Raw genomic sequence first — 21283 nt, 5'->3', positions numbered from 1 at the left:
CTGCTTTTAAAGCTTTTTGTACATATTTAATACGTTTAGAAATATCCTGCTTTGTACCACCAAAACCAATATCAGAGAGACCCGATTTTTTAGGATTTGGTGGATAGAGATAACTTGATTTTTGCGCATCAGGAATAAAATAGACACCACTAATAAAAAATGTAAACTTAGCATTTAGCTGGGTTCCTAAAGCAAGAATATCTGCCCAGCGATCTAGAGCTTTACTTCCGTCAAAAGACGTCACAATAAATAAAGATTTTTGTGCTGTTTGTTGTTTATTTAGGACATCGGCATAAAGGACCTTTTTGGTTTCATAATTATTAGCTTCAACTTGCTCTACATTTAGAGCCAATAAAAAACCAAAAAGGCAACAAAAATGCGTTAGATAACAACGTGTTTCTGTTAACGATAAACAGCCCATAAAAGGTTATAATTGTCTATCTTGGAAGCAGGGCTATACGTTCGTTCCACTTATTTGTCAGTTAATTGATCTGTAAGTTCCGAAACAGTAAGGAACTTTATTTGATATTTTTTCTTAATATCAATGAGAGCTCGCTTGAGCCCTTTCCAGTACGCTCCATGGTTAAATAGAGAAAAATGGTGACTCATAAATAAAGGCATTTTTAATTTAAAAGATTCTGCGGCCTCATCCATATATAAGCGATAGACTTTATCTTCTATTTCCCCGAGTGTCCAACCTTGATGTTTATGCTTATCCTCATAATAAAAATTGTAATCCATCAAGATCGTCTTATAACCTTGATCCATAACATATGGTATTGGATAAGCTAACAAATATTTCCCGTTTGGAAAGGTATATGTTCGGAAATCAGATTCACGATTATCGTTAGTAGACAAAATGGCATTATAACCATTTTGAATTAGGACCGGGTATGCTTTTTCGTTGTAAGCAAGCAACGGGAAACGGATACTTTTAACTGCTGTAGTCAAAAATGGCTGTGTAAATTTTTTAAATTGCTCTATCTCTAATTTCCAAGCTGCGGTATCCAAATGAGATGCATCAAAATGACCATTTAGATGGCTACCTATTTCGTGGCCAGCCTTTAAAGCTTTTTGTACATATTTGATACGTTTAGAAATATCCTGCTTTGTGCCACCAAAACCTAAATTAGAAACCCCTGTCCTTTTTGGGTCTGTTGGATAAATATAACTTGATTTTTGCGTATCAGGAATAAAATAGACACCACTAATAAAAAAGGTAAACTTAGCATCTAGCTGGTTTCCTACAGCTAAAATATCTGCCCAGCGATCTAAATCTTTACTACCGTCAAAAGAAACAACAACAAGTAATTTATCTTGGTCTATTTTATTGTTGGCAATGACTGTTTTATACGATGTTAATGTTGTCTGAAACGTCATTGGTTCGGCATAACTTGGTGTTTGTCGTACACAAAAGATACAGACAATAATCAATGCTTTAATCGTAGATTTTAGACTAGGCATATACTTCTTCTCCCGATTACTGAAATTAGTACTATTACTCAAAATTGAATCACTGGATTGCTATCGTAACAGAATACAGTTAAAAATCAAGATACATTTTCTAAGTCTTTAGGATCAGTACCTGTATTATTGTATTGAGCTATACGAACAATATATTTGCAATAAATAACCGTTACTTATGAATTACACGGCCAGCAACATCTAATGCTGCTTCTTTGATTGTTTCTGAAAATGTGGGATGAGCATGGCACGTACGCGCAATATCTTCTGCGCTACCACCAAACTCCATTACGATTGTTGCTTCAGCAATGAGGTCAGAGGCTCGTGCTCCTAAAATATGTACTCCTATAATCCGATCAGTTTTTTTGTCGGTTATGATTTTGACAAGGCCATCGCAATCATCTGCAGCCCGGGCACGCCCGTTCGCCATAAAAGGAAAACGACCACTAGCAATCTCCTCATAGTCTTCTAACGCCTGCTCTTCGGTTAAGCCTACACTAGCAAGCTCTGGCCAGGTATAAACGACAGAGGGTATAGCCTGATAATTGACTTGGCTGACTTGGCCAGCAATTATCTCGGCACAAGCCAGGCCTTCCTCTTCTGCTTTATGAGCTAGCATTGGACCAGAAACAACATCACCTATCGCATAAATACCTGGAACTGTTGTCTGAAACTGATCGTTGACGTTAATACATCCACGCTCGTCACAGATAACACCAATATCTTCTAGCCCCAAACCATCGGTATAAGGTTTACGCCCGACTGCAACAAGAATCCGATCTGCTGTTTCGGTTACTGTTTCACCTGATGCTAATGCAATTTCGATAGAAACATCTTTATCACCTACTGTTGCCGCTTTTACGCTAGCACCAAGCTTAAATTCAATCCCTTGTTTTTCTAAAACTTTCTGCAGTTGAGTAGAGAGTTCAACATCAGCACCAGCAACAATGCGCTCCATTGCTTCAACGACAAGTACTTGGCTACCAAGGCGTGACCATACAGAGCCTAATTCAAGACCAATAGGACCTGCTCCAATAACAATTAGGCGTGAAGGAACTGTTGAAAAAGAAAGGGCTTCCGTAGAACAAACTATTCGTTCTCCATCAAAAGGTAGAAAAGGAAGCTCTGCTGGTACAGAACCTGAAGCAACCAAAATAGAAGTAGTGTTTAAACGACTGGAAGTATCATTGAGTACCTCAACACAATTAGGAGAAATGATTTTTGCTGTTCCCTGCAATCGTTCAACTTTATTTTTTTTGAGTAAACTGGCTACGCCTCCGGTTAAAGTTTTTACCACTTTCTCTTTGCGTTTTAGCATTTTTTTGAGATCTAAAGAGATGTTATCGACAACAATGCCATGGGTACTAAATTTTTGTTTAGCTTGGGCATAGAGTTCACTTGAATCTAATAATGCTTTTGAAGGGATACACCCAACACGCAAACAAGTACCACCAAGATTTTTTTCTTTTTCAATGCAGGCAACTCGTAGTCCAAGCTGGGCTGCTCTAATAGCAGCAACATAACCTCCAGGTCCAGCACCAATGATAACTAAGTCATATGTTTTATCTGACATCTACAGCTCCACATTGTATTACTGCTCTATGTATTAAAAAATTATAATTTGGGTTTAAAGATTGAGTAACATACGTGCTGGTTCTTCTAAATACATTTTGATACGTACCAAAAACGAAACCGCTTGTTCTCCATCTATCACACGATGGTCATAGGAAAGAGCTAAATACATCATTGGACGTATCACAATTTCACCGTTGACAACAACAGGACGTTCTTCAATTTTATGCATCCCTAAAATTCCTGTTTGAGGTGGATTCAAAATTGGTGTTGAGAGTAAGGATCCATAAACACCGCCATTACTAATTGTAAAGGTACCACCGCTTAAATCATCTGGTGTAATTTTCCCATCTCGTGCCTTTTCAGCCAAGGTATTAATTGCTAATTCAAGCTCAGCAATGGATAAGGTATCAGCATTTTTAATAACAGGAACAACTAACCCGCGAGCTGTACCAACAGCAATACCTAAATGGACATGGTTGTAGTAGACCAAATCGGTACCATCTATCTGTGCGTTCACTTCACGTATTTCTTTTAAAGCTTGGATACAGGCTCGTCCAAAAAGAGACATAAACCCAAGCCGTACACCATAGCGTTGTTCAAATGTATCACGATAACGAGACCTCAATTCTTTTACCGCAGACATATCGACTTCATTAAATGTTGTCAAAATAGCTGCTTGCTGCTGAGCTTCCACAAGACGCTCTGCAATACGCTGCCTTAACTTTGTCATTGGAACACGCTGAACGTCTTCTGGCGTTGTCAAGAAAGATGATGGCGTCATTGCTGATAATGGTTTTTCAGTTTCTTCTAAATCAAGATTAATACCTTCAGGAGCGGTGTCTTTCTGTGACTCGAGATAAGCTAGTACGTCTCCTTTAGTTAGTCGACCTTTTGGACCTGTTCCAACAATAGACTCAGCGTTTAAGCCATTAGCCTGCAGTAAATGTCGTACAGCCGGACTATAGGATGTAGAAGAATCAGTTTGTACTGTATCATCTTCCAAGACATTGCTATCACTGCTTGTAACGTTGCTATTTCCTTCAACGTCAATAGATGTTGGAGCTGCTGCCTGAGAATCTACTGTACCTACACAGGTACCAACTTCTACTGTTTCTCCAGCCTCAATATCTATTTTTAAAACACCTGCTACCGGTGCGGTGATCTCCATCGCAGCTTTGTCTGTTTCAAGTTCAAGAACGACTTCATCAGCTTGAACATAATCACCATGTTGTTTTAACCAACAAGCAATTGATCCTTCAGCAACAGATTCACCTAGTGAGGGGATAATAATGTCTATAGACATACAATTTCTCCATTATTCTAATACTTTAGCCATACCCCAAGGGCTTAAACGAGCAGGACGTTGTTCGGACATTAGGAAAGCACTACGTAATAGGTCTTCCTCTTCTTTTTTATGAACGTTATAGTTCCCGCTTGCGGGACTAGCTGATTCGGGACGCCCAATATAACGTAATATTTGCGTTTCTCCCAATAAAGATGCTAAACGCTCTGCAACAAAATGCCAAGCACCTTGATTTCGAGGTTCTTCTTGTACCCAACAAACATCTTCAGCAGCTTCGTAACTAGCACAAAGAGCCATTAACTCTTCTGTAGGAAAAGGATACATTTGCTCTAACCGGATAAGAGCAACATCATCACGTCCTGCAGCTTCACGGTAACGTTGTAATGCATAGTATATTTTTCCTGAACATAAGACGATACGCTTGACACGACGTTTATCAGTTATCTCTATATCATCAATTACATTCTGAAAATCTGACTGTGTAAAGTCATCCAGTGATGAAATAGCCTGGGGATGTCTTAGTAAACTTTTAGGACTTAAAACAATTAATGGTTTACGAAATTGGCGCTTTACTTGTCTTCTTAAAACATGAAAAAATTGTGCAGGTGTTGTACAGTTGACAACTTGCATATTCTGCTCGGCACAAAGTTGTAAATAACGTTCTGGTCGTGCACTTGAATGTTCTGGACCTTGACCTTCACAACCATGAGGTAATAACAATACAATTCCATTACCACGACGCCACTTTGACTCGCTAGAAGCAATAAATTGATCTACAACTACCTGAGCGCCATTTGCAAAATCGCCAAATTGAGCTTCCCAGATAATTAACTGTTTTGGATTAACACTTGCAAAGCCATATTCAAATCCTAAAACACCTGCCTCATTCAAGGGGCTATTTAAGACCTCAAATGATGCTTGTTCAGAGGATATATGGTTGAGTGGAATATAGTGATTATTATCATTGGCATCATGTAAGACCGCATGACGATGTGAAAAGGTACCTCGAGCACTATCTTGCCCCGAAAGCCGGACGGGAATACCTTCAAGTAATAAAGACCCATAGGTTAGTAATTCACCTGCAGCCCAATTTAAAGATTGACCTTTTGTATACATTTTCTCAAGTTGCTGCAGAAATGTTGTAATACGCTTATGGGGTGTAAATTCTTCTGGAATTTTTATTAAAGCCTGTGTAATTTTTGTAATGGTCTCTGGATTAATACGGGTTATTGCTGTCCAATCTGTAGCCTCAGCAGACAGTCCTGCCCAGAGACCACCAAATGCCTGCATCTCTGTATTTGGCTGATACGTTTTAGCATCTTGATATGCTTTATCTAATTCTGTTTGAATTTCATTTTGCATATTATCGATTTCAGATGTACTCAAAACACCATCTGTAACTAATTTTTGACCATAAGATGATGTAATCGTTGGATGCTGTTTTATTTTTGAGTACACCTGAGGCTGAGTGTATGTAGGATCATCAAGCTCGTTATGACCATATCTGCGGTAGCAGATTAGATCGATAAAGACATCTTTACAAAAGCGTTGCCGGAACCCTGCTGCCAGACAAGCGACTTGGACAACAGCTTCTGGATCATCTGCATTGACATGAAAAACTGGTGCTTGAATAACTTTTGCAAGGTCAGAAGCATAAGGTGTAGAACGATATTCATCTGGATTTGTTGTAAATCCAATCTGGTTATTTACAATAATATGAATCGTTCCACCTGTTGAATATCCATCAATATCAGAAAACATTAATGTTTCGTAGACAATTCCTTGGCCAGCAAATGCAGCATCTCCATGTAGTAAGACAGGTACAACTTGGCGTCGTTCTTGATCTTGACTAGCATCTTGTTTCGCTCGCACCATACCTTGGACGATAGGATTAATAATTTCAAGATGGCTTGGGTTATAACAAAGAGATAAATGTAATTTGTTACCACTATTGGTGACATGGTCATGAGAATAACCAAGGTGATACTTGACGTCACCGGCACCCAACATATCAGCAGGAAAAAAGACGCCTTCAAACTCGGCTAACATTCTTGTATAAGGTTTACGAAGAAGATGTGTTAGGACATTAAGGCGGCCACGATGTGGCATACCTATAACGAGCTCTTTTGCTCCACCAATACTCACAACTTCAGTAATAGCATCTAGTAGGGGGACTAAGACCTCTGCACCTTCTAAACTAAACCGTTTTGCACCAACATATTTTTTATGGATAAATTGTTCAAAACTTTCTGCCTGGATAAGTCGCTTTAATAAGACTTGCTGCTGTTCTGCGTCAAGCCCAGGACGGTTATGACAAGGTTCCATTTGTTCTTGCAACCACTGTCGCTGTTCTTTATCACGAACACCGATAAACTCAACACCAATTGTATGACAATACGTATCACGTAGAGCAGAAATTAAATCATCTAATGTTGATTGGGGAGTCCCTCCAAAGGCACAAGACTCTAGCTCTTGTGCCAAGTCTGATTCTGTAAAACCAAATTCTGATAGATCTAATAAGGGGTGCTCTCGGGAGCTTGTTCCAAGTGGGTCTAGATTTGCAATCATATGCCCCAAATCTCTATATGTATGAATTAAATGAGAGACACTATTTGTTTGGTAATCATGGTCTACTGTTTTTTTGAATTCACGGGGTTGATTAGCAAAATCATATCCAGCAAAAATAGCTGCCCACGTTGCATCAACGCTGTTGGGGTCGTTCAAATACTGCTGATATAACGTATCGATTAATTCCGGACTTGTACGTGCAATTTCGTCAAACGGATTCATAAATTTCTTAACCCCTCAAATCGATCTTGAAATTCTTATTTTATTATCTTACTAGACTTCAAAAATGCAAAACTGTTTGTGTTACTATCCTTAACTTTAGCACTATTTTCTCGACCATCAACCATCCATAACCACAATGCTGTTAGTAGTAGGCCACCAGCTTCAAACACGGGCTCTCTTTCGTGCTGATGCGCTGGGGCAATTATTACACAGGCTATTGCTAATAGGCCATATAGCATCGCTATCCATCTTAATCGCTGTTGATTAAGATAATGGAATATCAACGTTCCCCACGCCAACCCAATAGGAAATAGATAAATCATAAACCAAATAAGGGCGTCAGGATCATTCAATTGTAATAAAGCAAACACCAATAATATGACGCTGCCTATAATACGTAACCTCATCTTTAGCGCTAAAGATCTATCTACTGTTAATATCGACGATCTTGTCAATAAATTTTAGCTTATTTTGTTTGAAGAATTTTATGCCACCTGATCGCGTTTGGCCATCTCTCCATCAAGAACTAAAAGAGCTGCTTTATCATCACCTGCTAGCTTTGCACGATCTAAAACCGTACGTGCGCTGCGTTCTTCTTCAACTTGTTCTTGGATAAACCATTGCATCATGACTTCAGTGGCATGATCTTGGTGCTTCACCGCCAATTCGTACAAATCATTAATCTGCTCTGTATTATCTTGCTCTGCTTGCAATGCTACTTCTAAGGCTTCAATGGCAGAGTTAAAACTTGCCTGAGGGGCCTTTATTTCTCGCAACTCAATTGAAGCATCTTGGTCTGCCATAAATTCTAAGAGTCGACGGGCATGTAACAATTCTTCTTGAGCTTGCTGTTGCATCCATTTTGAAAAACCTGTTAAGGCATAAACATCAAAATAGATCGCAATCGATAAATACATATACGCCGAATAGAGTTCATTATTAATTTGGTCATTAAGCGCTTTTTGGACACTGTCAGGAATCATATTACGGTGAATCTCCTTCAAAAAAAGTACTAAGAACTATCATACCAAGATAAACAGATATTGTAAGGGTTGTATCATTTATCTATAACTTGTACGGTGACATGGAGAGTTTTTTAGCATTTTTTATAGGCTTATAAAGGTCAAAATGTCTAACGAAGCACTACAAATCTCACCAACGCTCCCTGGTCGTATTCACCGTGCAGGGTTTTGCTGGATTAATGTTGGCGGTGTCATCTACGAACATGATCGTGTCATCTATACTGGAGGTATTAGTAGTGTTTGGTGGCGGAAACGTCGTCACTACTTTGACCTGACAGATGCCTTAGAGATTATTAAAGTTCATCAACCTGATGTATTTATCTTAGGTATCGGCTGGATGGGTATGCTTCGTGTTTCAGAGCACACGATTGCACAAGCACTTGCTAAAAATAATATTATGTTTTGGGCGCTACGAACTCCAGATGCTGTTCTAAAATATCAAACGTTTTTTGCCAAAGGTTATAATTGTGTCGCGGCACTTCATATGACATGCTAGAAACCTCATTAGATTTCACAAATTTCATACTAAATCCTAGATACTTATGTTTGCTAGATGCCTTTGGCTAATATCCGCTGGCCATAGCCATAAAGACATTTGATAACGTATGAACAATAATAGCTGGCAAAATCGAACCTGATAGATTCGTTAGCCAACCAAACCAAAGACTTGGGAAAAAAACTGTTAAGCGTTCTAAGCGCCCTGTCGTTAGATGTAGCAATGTAAAAGCGATAGATGTAACCAGATTCCCTTTTGTACAAATAATGCCAAAAAAAGACCAGGACTTTTGTTCGCTTAAACGTTCCGCTCGTGGCTGCAGCCAACCACGGAAAAATAATTCTTCAGGGATGGCAGCAAATAATAGTTCTGCTAAAAAACGTTCCAAAAATGGCTGTGGTGTGCCTGGCCAAACGCCCCAAAGGAGATAACGTGTCACAAGAAAAAAAATGGTAAAGAAAAAAACACTACTGATCAACGTTATAAAAAGACTATATTTACTAGGTAGCAAAATACCGACATCGACTAGTCGTAGGTTTCGTACAAGAATAAAAGGTATATAAATAAAGAGTATTGGGGCTAGATAAGGTCGAATTTCTTGTAAAAAAAAGAGATGTTCTGCACAAAAAATCACTAGAAATAAAAAACCTATTAGTAACCACCACTTGCCCCAAGAGTCTACTATAGAATTCTGTATTTTTTGTATATTGTCCGTTTCAAATTTCATCTGCATATTTTAACGCACACTGTCTATTGTCCTATTGCAAATACACAATCATTACGTAAAATATGATTTCAGCCTACTTAAAATTCTTAGAGAATATTCTGTATTCTGGATAGGGTAATTGTAATTTTTTTACGACCCTAATTTGCCAAGGTAGCTCAGCTGGTAGAGCAGCTCACTCGTAATGAGCAGGTCGTGGGTTCAAATCCCATCCTTGGCTTTGTATTTAGCCCCTAAAGTTTATTCTTATGTTTGCTTAGGAGGTTGATGTAAATGGATATCCATTTGAGGATAGGGGATATTCAACCCTTCTTGATTAAAAATTTTATAGACCTTTTCATTAAAATCAAAAAATACACTCCAGTAATCATCTGATTGTACCCATGCACGCACAGTAAAATTGACAGAGCTGTCTGCTAATTCTGCAACAGCAATAAAAACCTCGGGATCTTTCAGAATCCTTACGTCTTCATCACATAATTTTTTAATAATCTCTTTTGCGTTATCGACATCATCACCATACCCAATACCTACGGTCCAATCTACACGACGTTGAGACTCCGTAGAATAATTAACCATTGAGCTCGTCGACAAATCGGAGTTTGGGATAATAATGGTTTTGTTGTCAAATGTTGTCAAGATTGTATTAAAAATTTGAATTTCTTTAACAACACCGATAAACCCTTGAGCTTCAATAGTATCTCCAGCTTTATACGGTTTAAAAACTTGGATCAAAACACCACCTGCAAAATTTTGCATTGTTCCCGAAAGAGCCATACCAACAGCTAATCCAGCAGCACCAAGAATAGCAACAAAAGAAGTAACTTCAACACCTATCATACTTAAAACGCTAGTGATTAATAATACTTTTAAAGCTGTGCTAGCAAGTGTCTTTAAAAATGGGCGTAGAGATGGATCTGTATTTCTTTTCTCCATCACTTTTACAAGAGTATTGACAATTATATTGATACCCCATTTACCAATCATCAACAGTAAAATCGCACCAATAACTTTAGGGCTATATGTTATGGCAATTTCAACAACTAAATTTAATATATTTTCTATATTCATAAGCTACTCGGATTTTATTTCTTAGTTATTTGTTTATTCATTCTCGATTGGCACTATTATCTCTACACAGGTACAGGTATAGTCTCTAAAAGTTGTTCGATGATACTTTCTTGCAAACGGCTTAATGTATCTGTGTTATCAGCAACAACAATACGATGGGAAAAAACAGCAACGACATGTTGATAGACATCTGCTGTTGACACATAATCACGTCCTTCTAGCCAGGCAGTAGCGCGTGCAACCTGTGCCAGTGCCAACCCTCCTCGTGGGCTAACTCCGGCAACAATATTAGCAGAACTTCGAGTCGCCTTTAATAACGCAGTAATATAGTTAGCTATATCTGTATGCAGTGAAATCTTTGAAATATCTTGTTGAATTTGGCTTAACTGTTGTTGATCAATTACAGGGTCTAATTCCATAACAGGACGACCATAACGACGCTTTCGTAATAACTCTGCTTCTGCTTCTGCTTCGGGGTATCCCAACTGGATGCGTAATAAAAAACGATCTAACTGGCTTTCTGGTAATGGAAATGTTCCCATCTGTTCAATAGGATTCTGTGTTGCTAAAACAACATACGGTGCAGGTAATGTATATGTTTTCCCATCAGCACTAACATTACCTTCTGCCATTGCTTCTAATAAAGCACTTTGTGTTTTAGGTGTTGCACGATTTAGCTCATCAACTAAAAGCATATTTGAAAAAATAGGCCCAGGCCGAAAAACAAATTCTTGTTGTTTGGGATCATAGACAGATACTCCGACCAAATCTGCAGGAAGTAAATCTGATGTCATCTGTATACGGCGAAACGGAAGACTAAAAACCCGTGAAATAGCTAGGGCTAACGTTGTTTTACCGATACCTGGAACATCTTCAATCAATAAATGTCCACCAGACAAGACAGTTAAAATGGCCTGCCGTACAGATTTAGGATTACCAAGATAGACGGATCGTATTTGCTGTTCACAGGTGACGATTAGGTCTTGATAGTTATGCATTGGGCCTCCAAGCTAATTCAAAAATCAGCACGTAAAGAAATATACATATTAGAAGCATCTCGAAGTTGCCCCAAACTAGCTTGTTTGCCTCCATAAATTTGGGCACCGACGTTTAGTAATAAGCTATCTAATAGACGAAATGTAGCCTTAGGTTCAATATAATAACCAAAATCATCTAAAGCGGTTAAATACGTTGCTGACAAACTATGTTGTGCATCACCAAAACGATAGATTAAGGTAAGAAATGCGAGACGTTGTTCGATAGTAAAAAAAGGATTACCAAGGGGAGAAGGCGTCCGAAATACTGAATTATCTCCTCCTTGTATAACCTCTTCATCAAAAACACCTAACTCAAATTGAAGACTAGCACTCAAAAAACCTTTTAAACGTGCTGCAAGATGTACTCGAGAATTTGCAATACTAGGCTTGGTACCATCGAGATCATCTTGAGACAGTAAAAAAGCCGATTCAATGCCTAAGCTATACCCCTCTAATAATGGTATTGAGGCTTCAGCTGTAAAAACTGACCAGCGACTATACTCAATAGAAGCTGAAGAAGAGCTAATTGCCCCAAGTTGACTATAAAGATTCGCGTAGCCAAATGCTAAATCTATTGCATCTAAAGAAAGATAGACACGTGCAGCACCTTGGATATTCGCTACACGCGTATTAGGCGTATTGCGAGGCAACTCAAAAAGTCGAATATTACTTGCATTTGGATCCTTGGGATCAGATGCTACAAAAATATCTGTTTGATTTCCAAGCCAGATACTATCTGCAGGTAAAGTTGATGCAGTAAATAGTGGTAATAGATATAGCTCAACGGCAACAATATCACCTTGCCAATCGGCACGAAAACTCCAGAGTCCTATTTTACGTTCTGACCAGGGCTTTGTTGTATCTATTAATTGTTGAGGGTTTAAATAGTCAATAACACCATACTCTCCTATTGACCCCCAGGAAAACAGTTGTTTACCTAAAGTTAATGTAAAATTACCAGGATAGGCTCGAACCCATAGTTCACGTAAATTAGGCACAACCTTAAAGGATTGCTCCCTGCCATAACGGACGTCTAGCTCACCTGAAATAAGCCCCTCAAACATATCATTGGGTGTAATATACAAATTAATTCGTGCGTCTGGAAATGAGGCACTAGCTATATACGTATCACGCCCATCAAAATAGGCTCGAAGTTCTGGAGCGACAAAGCCTGTTAGCGTATAAAATTGTGAGGCTTGTGCTTGCGTAACAAACATAAACAGGAGACAACAACATTTTATAACGAAAATATAAGTTGTTTGACTCCAGCCACGCATCAGTATTTTTTTGTAAATGTTATTTTACTTTTTGTAAATGTCTTGTTGTAAAAATACGTTCAGGAATCTTCTGATTAATTTCTAGATTGGTTAGCTCTAAACGTGTTATATGGTTACGCTGAACCGTTTTCATTTCAATACCTGTTGGAATGGTATAACCGGCAATGGTTTTTGTTTGCGTATATGTTTTTTCTTTGATCAAATCACCATTCTGATCATATAGGTCTTCACGTAAAAGACGAAAATCAGAAACGCGTATATAGGCTACTATTTTACGATACAGTGCATTTTTGTTAGGTTCTGCTAACTCAAATTCGAGGATATAGACATTTTCTCCAGATAGTGTATCCTGGCGCAGTATTTTTTTGTTATAGTTGCTAAGTTTATGCTGTGCCATATCTGCGTATGCAAAATCAGAACCAAGAAAACTGCGTTTTTCATTTGTTGCGCCAATACGTTCTAACTTTTTGAAAGCGGGCAAATAGAGCCACATTTTTTCTGTTTTTCCTGTTGCAAGGCGTAAAAAACCAATACCTCGCATATTGGCTGGCGCTTGAAACCAAACAAGCTGTTTCTCATTACCAACACGACGAATCTGTAGCGTTCTTTCTGTCGATTTATTATTCTGATCAACGAGAGCCATTTTCATCGTTGCTTGCATTGTATCTGGCCCTTTCTCGGCATATGCAGCAGCTAAGATTTGCTCAAGATTAGCTTCTTGAGCTTGGCCTAAAGACACAAAAAAAGTCATTAAAAAACAACTTGTTAATACCATTTTCTTCATCATTCAAGAAACTCCTTTTTGACTTAAAGACTTCAGGGCTGGTATCACGATCAGTGCACCAAATGCGGCTGTTGCCATTGCTAACATAGAGAGTATACCCAATTGTTGGATTGGCTGAAATTGACTCAATCCTAAAACGCCTAAACCACATCCAACAGCAGCTGCATTTAATAGAATAGGTCGCCCCACTTCACTGATTGTTCGATGACTACGATCACCAAAAGGAATATCTTCATGAATGGCCCAGCGAGACAAAACATGGATACCATAGTCCACCCCGACACCAATAACAATCGCCGATACTAGCGCTGAGGCAATGGTAAGAGGCACTCCCACTATCCCCATGATACCGAAGACACCTAAAACAGATACAAAAAGAGGAGACATCCCTTCTAACCCTGCACTCAAACGTTTAAAGGTAATTAAACAAATGATAAAAACAAGGGCTAAACTAAAAAAGATACTACGCAATGTACTATGAACTACCATTTTATTTAGCTCTGACAAAAATAGTGCTTTACCTGTTACAACAACATTTAACCCATCTAAATGCGTTGCGACCTGTTGCTGTATGGTCGCAATGACGACTTCTAATGCTTGAGGATCTAAATTCGGCATACGTACTGTCAAACGAAAAGATTGCTCATCTGTAGCAACAAAACGTTGATACTGTTCTGGAGCTGCAGAGAGACTATACAAAAATAGTGCTTGAGCAACCTGAAAATCATCATCTGGGATTTCACGGACTCCTGTAAAGCCTTCTTGAATCCGTAAAATAACGTTAGCGATACTATCAACTGATCCTACTTCAGGTAATGCTTGAACGGCTTGTGAAAATGTAACGACTTTTTGTAAAACGTCTGCACGTTTGACATCCTCTTTAATCAAAATCTCTAACGGTGTACTACCTCGAAAAGCAGCATCTATTACCTCAGAGTCATAGCGCACAGGGTTATCTACTGTAAAAAAATGTTCTACACGTGTTTCGCGTTTTAGTTGTGGAACACCGACAACGGCGAGTCCACCAAGTATGATCACTAACGTAGTAATAACTATTAATGGTGCCCGTTGGGGTAAAAAGGCAAGCCATTTAAATAAGGACTCACCACGTGCTTTTTGATTGAGCAATTTTTTGGGTACAGGTAGTAATGAAAGGATGGCTGGTAAAACAAAATTGGTAAGTAACCACGCCCAAAGAACACCTAGAGCGACAACCCAACCAAGGGTACCGATCGGCGGAATTGGTGATAGAACTAAGCTTAAAAACCCTATTGCCGTTGTTAATGCTGCGATACAGACAGGTACCGTTAATTCGCAGATGACACAACGGACAGCGTCTTCTCGTGAATGTCCTTCTCGTAAACGTAGATAGAAAATACTTAAGATATGGATCGCACCAGCACAAGCTATCGCAAGAATTAATACCGGAAAGGTATTATTAATGGCTGTCATTGGAATACCAAGAGCCCCCATTAAACCAGCTCCTGGCAAAATGCTAAAGCTAACGATTATGACCGTAAGCAAAACAGCGGCTATCGTTCGAAACATCCACCCCAGGAATATAGCTAAAATAAGCATAACAAAGGGCATCATCACTGACATATCTTGACGAATAGCTGCTGCTGTTGCCGCCCGAATGGCTGGCATACCTGTTATATGGACTTGGTAAGGTCCTAAATTTTCTGCAGCCTGTTTTATAGCTTCAAGGATTTTGCTGTCAGCCTGGCCCTTTTTAGGGTCTAGATATAAAGCTGTACTTTTTCCATCTAGTGCAACAAAGGCACGTTTTATATCTGAATTAGCATTTATATCTTTTTCAATACGTGTTACATCTGTTACAGATGTAGGTGCTTGTTCTAAAATGGGGTATGGCTGCAGGCTACCTTCAGCGTCTCGTTCAAAACGATTTAATGTTGCCAAACCTTGTACACGGTTAATAACACGTTTTGTTTGCAGACGTTGTGTAAACTCGAGTACACGTTTCAGAAAATCTTGCTTAAAGATATGACCTGTTGGATTAGAAACCGTAACAATTAATGTTTCGGAAGGGCCGAAAGACTGATCTAGTTCTGTCATTGCCTTCCGTATCGGATGAGAAGACGGGATGACTTGCGTTAGGTCATCAAGAACACGAATTTTTGTTGCCCCAACACCAAGTGCTAAGCTACTCACTAACGCGCATAAAATGAGCTGTTTTGGTCTGGCCAGGACAACTTCAGCGATACGATGTGTCATGCGAGAAGGCAAGGTTTAACCTTCGAAACCTTACTTATTCATACTATTAAGAAATTCTTCATTGTCGGCCGTGCCTTTGATTTTATCAATCACAAACTCCATCGCCTCAATGGTTCCCATCTGGCTAATTACTTTACGTAAAATCCACATACGGTTTAGTGTCTCTGCATCATGAAGTAATTCTTCTTTACGTGTACCACTTTTTGTAATATCAAATGCAGGAAAAATTCGTCGGTCTGCTAAACGGCGATCAAGATGGATCTCCATATTGCCAGTTCCTTTAAACTCTTCAAAGATAACTTCGTCCATACGGCTACCAGTATCAATTAATGCGGTACCAATAATCGTTAGGCTGCCTCCAGCCTCAATATTACGTGCAGCCCCAAAAAAGCGCTTAGGCTTATGTAACGCATTTGAATCAAGTCCGCCAGATAAGACCTTACCACTTGAAGGCACTACTGTATTGTATGCCCGAGCAAGACGTGTAACAGAATCAAGTAGGACAACAACGTCTTTACCATGTTCAACAAGTCTTTTGGCTTTTTCAATTACCATTTCAGCTACCTGCGTATGGCGTTGGGCAGGTTCATCAAAGGTGCTTGAGACAACCTCTCCTTTGACATTACGTTGCATATCGGTAACTTCTTCTGGCCGTTCATCAATTAGTAACACAAATAGATGTACCTCAGGATCATTTTGCGCGATTGCTTTTGCAATACTCTGCATCAATACAGTTTTTCCTGTTCTTGGTGGCGCAACAATAAGAGCCCGCTGCCCTTTACCGATTGGAGCAAAAAGTTCTAAAACGCGTGAAGATAATTCTTCCGCATTCCATTCCATTTTTAAACGACTATCTGGATAAATTGGTGTCAGATTATCAAAAAGAATTTTTTCTTTATTGTGCTCTGGTAGATCGTTATTAATACTTTCAACCTTTAGTAAGGCAAAATAACGTTCTCCACTCTTTGGTGGCCGAATCAGACCACGAATAGAATCTCCTTTGCGCAAAATAAAACGACGTATTTGGCTAGGACTAACATAAATATCATCTGGGCCAGGTAAATAGTTATAATCGGCACTACGTAAAAAGCCATAACCATCTGGTAGTACTTCTAATGTCCCCTCGGCTCGTACAGCACCTTCGTTACGCATATGCGTCGTTAAGATACCGTAAATAAGTTCTTGTCGTGTTAACCCACCAACATTTTCGACTTCGAGCTCTCGTCCCATTTCGACGAGTTCTTTGATACTTTTTCTTTTTGTTTCAACAAGACTGAGGATCTCAGACTCATCGGGCATCTCAAAGTTTTCTTCTTCGATTTCGATTTCTTGCTGGCGGCGATAGCCGCGATGATTACGACGGTTACGGTTATTACGTGAAGATTGGTTACGGGGCATAAAAGAGACTCTCCCAGATTATTTGTTGTCAGAAGACAGTAAGAAATTGACGCTGAAACATTTACGTGCGCAAAATCCCGCTTTTGTGAATTATGGATTTATTGAGAATGGTTTAGAATTTTTAGCTGCTTCGTTGTCTAACAATGTCTAGCTGTTTGTTATATTTCAGCTTTGACTTCTTGGTCAGCTATTTAAGTTAATCAAACCAAGTTTAGAATTATTTGTCAAATCCTAAGGTTCTTGTTTGTCTGTATACTGATCTCGTTCTAAATTAAGAAGGCGTTGTTTTAAGGTATCAATTTCAGTCACCATCTGTTCCATCAGTAATGCTGAAGGATCCGGCAAGTTACCATGATCAAGGGTTTCGTCATCGTCTTGCAACCCACGCCGCTGTACAATACGTCCGGGGATTCCGACAACGGTACAGTGATTTGGAACATCTGTAACAACAACGCTACCAGCCCCAATCCGGGTATGATGCCCAATTGATACTGGCCCCAAAATATTGGCTCCTGCCCCAAGCACAACATGATTTTCTATGGTTGGATGACGTTTTGTTTTTTCCTGACTTGTACCACCAAGCGTCACCCCATGGTAAAGGGTAACATCAGAGCCAACTTCAGCTGTCTCTCCAATAACAATACCCATACCATGATCAATAAATACACGTTGCCCAATTTGTGCCCCAGGATGAATTTCGATACCTGTTAGTAGTCGCGTCAGATGCGCTAGGACTCTTGATAACAACTTAAACCCACGCTGCCATAGATAATGATTAAAACGATGCATCACCAAAGCATGGACGCCTGGATATGTTAGGACGACCTCAAGCCAAGAACGTGCTGCGGGGTCGCGTTCAAAAACAATGGCAATATCTTTTTTGATGTTATCAAGTATGGTCATTCGCCTACACTAAGATACAGAAGGTTGATCTTTATTATTGTAACGAGATTTTATTTCTGTGTAGCTTCTTTCTTTTCAGGTCTTGTGATACAATTGCGATTATGCCACGAGAATCCCTTCGTAACAAACAGCAGCGTGCTCAAACCGTCTGTCAGGCGCTAGAACAGGCCTACCCGCATTCTAAGTGTGCCCTTCTTTATGAGACGCCCTTTCAATTGCTTGTCGCAACGGTTCTGTCAGCTCAAACAACTGACTTAGCTGTCAATCGTATCACGCCCGGTCTTTTTACAGCCTTCCCAACACCACACGCCATGGCTCAGGCCCCTGAAGGCGAGTTAGAACAGTTAATTAATTCGATTGGTCTTTGGCGTAATAAAGCAAAATTTTTACGCGGTTTAAGTGCTATGTTGGTTCAAGATTACGATGGCAAGCTGCCTCAAACAGTTGTTGAGCTTAAACGCCTACCAGGCGTTGCCAAAAAAACTGCAACCGCTGTTTTGGGCTCCGCTTTTGGCCTAGCTGTGGGGATTACGGTAGATACTCATATGCTCCGTATTCATCGCCTACTTAACCTTAGCCAGGCAACAACTGCAGATAAAATGTCAACAGAGCTCGAACGTCTGATTGATCCATCTTATTGGACAAGCTACACCCATCGTATTATTGATCATGGTCGTCTGGTCTGCGTTGCTCGTAAACCACGTTGTGGTGTTTGCCCCCTGACAGCAGTCTGCCCTAGTGCCTATCAAGCAGATCATGGGTATCAACCGATCAACGATACTCAAGAACCTGCTAGCGCAAAGGGGTTGAGTTGGTTGGCCTAACGAGTTATCGTACGTTGACCACAATCATAAAGTAGAAAATTTGTTTTATAATTATTTTTAAATATTTTTAAATCATTGAATGGTCATAGATTAAATATTTCGCCAGTGAATATAAAACCTTCTACATAAATTCCAATTCATACAATAACTTTTGTACCTTTTTATCTATGTTTAACCTTTTACAATCAAACTTCTTGGGGGCCTCTTTGTTACTAAATAAAGAGCAAGAGCAGGCGATTCCCAAATGCTCTCGATTTTTACTCTACGAATATTTGTATGTATGTCTTATTTTGTTTGCCATACTACAGATGTTTTCTCTTCCCTATGGTTTTTTAGTTTCTCATCGTGCGTGGATCGATAGTCACGGTTTAGCATTAGCACAATCTTTAGATGCTGCTTGGCCTTTTTTGCTTTCTAATGGGTCCCCGGAAAATGGTTTATATAATCGGTGGCCATCGGGAGGTTTTTGGGTTATTAAGTGGATGCAGTCACTGGTTGAGCATAGTGAACTGGCAAAGTACGAAATTGCAAAAATGACAATGCGGCTTTTTGCATCTCTTGCTTTAACCAATCTGTATCTTGCACTACGGTTTCTTAAGGGAAGATCTCTTATTGCCCTATCAGCTATTCTTACCATTGCTTCAAGTTATACCTTTTTGTATTACAACGATATGGTCTTTAGTGATGTTCCCACTTTATTTTCTTGTTCTTTATTCGTATTGGGAGCTGCTTTATTTATTGCTCAACAGCGTATAGTTACCTACGCCCTTTTATGCTCTGTCTCGTTTATCTTTGGTTGGCAGCACCTATTTCCTGTCGCTATTTTTTCACTGTATGTAGTGTTTGCATCGAACAAACAAAACACCACTATCTTCAAAGCCGTATCTCTCATACTACTTATAGGTACAGCTTTTTTATTGTTCACCGGTGCTGGTTTACTTAGTGAATATCTGTTTACAAATGGGAGTATCCCTAGCCTTGAAAGTCTGTCACATAAGATAGGAGCTAATAAAGAGTTTAATCTTAAAGTTGCCAAGATGATAAGCTGGCCGACTTATACGTTTTGGCAGACGCTTTATTTTATACAGACTATTTTTCCAACTGGTCATACGTATCTTTTTATTTTTTTCAGTATCTTATTTACGCTATTATTCATTACAGCAATACGACATCTTAAAAAAGAATCTTTTGTACTTCCCGTATTGATCTCTTTGTTTGTTGGTGGCCTCTTATTTGCTGTTATCTTTCGTCGCTTTCTTGCTCTTCATGAATTTCAGATGCTTCATTTTATTCCTTTGGCTGTTCTTTTATGCTTTTTCGCATTTCAACAACTTCAAAAATATTCTCTGTTATGTTACGCCCTAGCACTCTATTCTATGGCCATGTTCGTCCATCAAACCTACACGTATTCGCAAAAAAAATCTGCCATCTCCCAACAGCTTGCAACTATTGAAACATTTGACGATATCCAGAGGATCAAAAAACTTGTTCCTTTAAATACCGTTACCTTCGATCAATCGATTAGCCAGCAACATCTATGCGGTGCAGGTCATTGTGCAAATTATTTTTTTCCCAATTGGCAAGCTAATGCCAACAATCATGACTCGAATAAGGTTAAACTCGTCTATTCGCCAGAGACGCAACGTAATCATCTTGTTCTTGAAGCCTTACTGCCTAACGCCAATACGCTACCCTTGCCAAAAGAACATCCTGTTTATATTTCTACCGTAGGCGGTTCATCTGCTCTTATCCTTGAGTTTCCTTTTGTTTATAACCTGATTGCATCTATGAAAAAATATGTATCTTATGCAATAGCTTATAAAAAGACTGCGTTAGCTATGGTGAAGGCTCAAGGCCTACCTTGGGACCATGATTTAAATTTTATGATCCCTCCTAAGACACAAATTTTAATCACGTTTGACAAGCTTAAACAAGCTAGAGGTGTCGAGTTATCAATAAGTAATAACGATTATTATTTATTAGAATTTAGACTTGGTGACACCATCGTTTTTGACCACATCGTAAAACCAGAGCGCGTTATAGGAGATCTGACGATCAGACAGATTATGTTTGACACGTCTTTAGAATTTGATCATGTTCGTATTTTGCCAGCTGGGGGAGACCAACGATTTAGCATTGGCCATTTTATCTTTTTGTCATCCCCAAGATGAAAAAAGAATTTTATAGATTTAGAAGTATCAATAGGTTGATCGGAGAATCTAAAGAATTAGAAAATCAAAGTATCTATTTTGCAGAACCAGATGAATTAAACGATCCTATGGAAGGCTTTCGAGATATTTACTGGAAAGGTGATTTTATAGTCTGGAGAAATCTGTTTCGACATTATCTATTGTGCCTTGAGAGGTTTTGTAATTTGTTG

The 21283-nt window shown here is 39.2% G+C and overlaps 7 protein-coding genes and 1 non-coding gene across 8 annotated transcripts; 2 read left to right on the top strand and 6 right to left on the bottom strand.

Moving 5' to 3' along the window:
* Positions 1–1636: 1636 nt before the first annotated feature.
* Positions 1637–3037, bottom strand: LOC132564772 (uncharacterized). The gene has a single exon (XM_060229400.1). It carries the CDS (start codon positions 3035–3037, stop codon positions 1637–1639), a length of 1401 nt encoding a protein of 466 aa, XP_060085383.1.
* Positions 3038–3091: 54 nt separating this feature from the next.
* Positions 3092–4342, bottom strand: LOC132564771 (dihydrolipoyllysine-residue succinyltransferase component of 2-oxoglutarate dehydrogenase complex-like). The gene has a single exon (XM_060229399.1). It carries the CDS (start codon positions 4340–4342, stop codon positions 3092–3094), a length of 1251 nt encoding a protein of 416 aa, XP_060085382.1.
* A 12-nt stretch (positions 4343–4354) lies between these two features.
* Positions 4355–7132, bottom strand: LOC132564770 (2-oxoglutarate dehydrogenase E1 component-like). Its single transcript, XM_060229398.1, has one exon. The coding sequence runs from the start codon at positions 7130–7132 to the stop codon at positions 4355–4357; it is 2778 nt and encodes a 925-aa protein (XP_060085381.1).
* Positions 7133–7617: 485 nt separating this feature from the next.
* Positions 7618–8115, bottom strand: LOC132564769 (bacterial non-heme ferritin-like). Its single transcript, XM_060229397.1, has one exon. The coding sequence runs from the start codon at positions 8113–8115 to the stop codon at positions 7618–7620; it is 498 nt and encodes a 165-aa protein (XP_060085380.1).
* Positions 8116–9521: 1406 nt separating this feature from the next.
* Positions 9522–9594, top strand: Trnat-cgu (transfer RNA threonine (anticodon CGU)). The gene has a single exon. It is a non-coding gene; the product is annotated as a tRNA-Thr (tRNA).
* Positions 9595–15808: 6214 nt separating this feature from the next.
* Positions 15809–17176, bottom strand: LOC132564768 (transcription termination factor Rho-like). Its single transcript, XM_060229396.1, has one exon. It carries the CDS (start codon positions 17174–17176, stop codon positions 15809–15811), a length of 1368 nt encoding a protein of 455 aa, XP_060085379.1.
* Positions 17177–17407: 231 nt separating this feature from the next.
* Positions 17408–18079, bottom strand: LOC132564767 (serine acetyltransferase-like). The gene has a single exon (XM_060229395.1). The coding sequence runs from the start codon at positions 18077–18079 to the stop codon at positions 17408–17410; it is 672 nt and encodes a 223-aa protein (XP_060085378.1).
* Positions 18080–18180: 101 nt separating this feature from the next.
* Positions 18181–18903, top strand: LOC132564766 (endonuclease III-like). Its single transcript, XM_060229394.1, has one exon. It carries the CDS (start codon positions 18181–18183, stop codon positions 18901–18903), a length of 723 nt encoding a protein of 240 aa, XP_060085377.1.
* The last annotated feature ends 2380 nt before the right edge of the window (positions 18904–21283 follow it).

Source organism: Ylistrum balloti, unplaced genomic scaffold (assembly GCF_031769215.1).
Source record: "Ylistrum balloti isolate Yb309-2 unplaced genomic scaffold, AGI_CSIRO_Ybal_v1 Utg372746, whole genome shotgun sequence".
NCBI classification, from domain to species: domain Eukaryota; kingdom Metazoa; phylum Mollusca; class Bivalvia; order Pectinida; family Pectinidae; genus Ylistrum; species Ylistrum balloti.
This window is presented reverse-complemented; position numbering and strand designations above follow the sequence as displayed.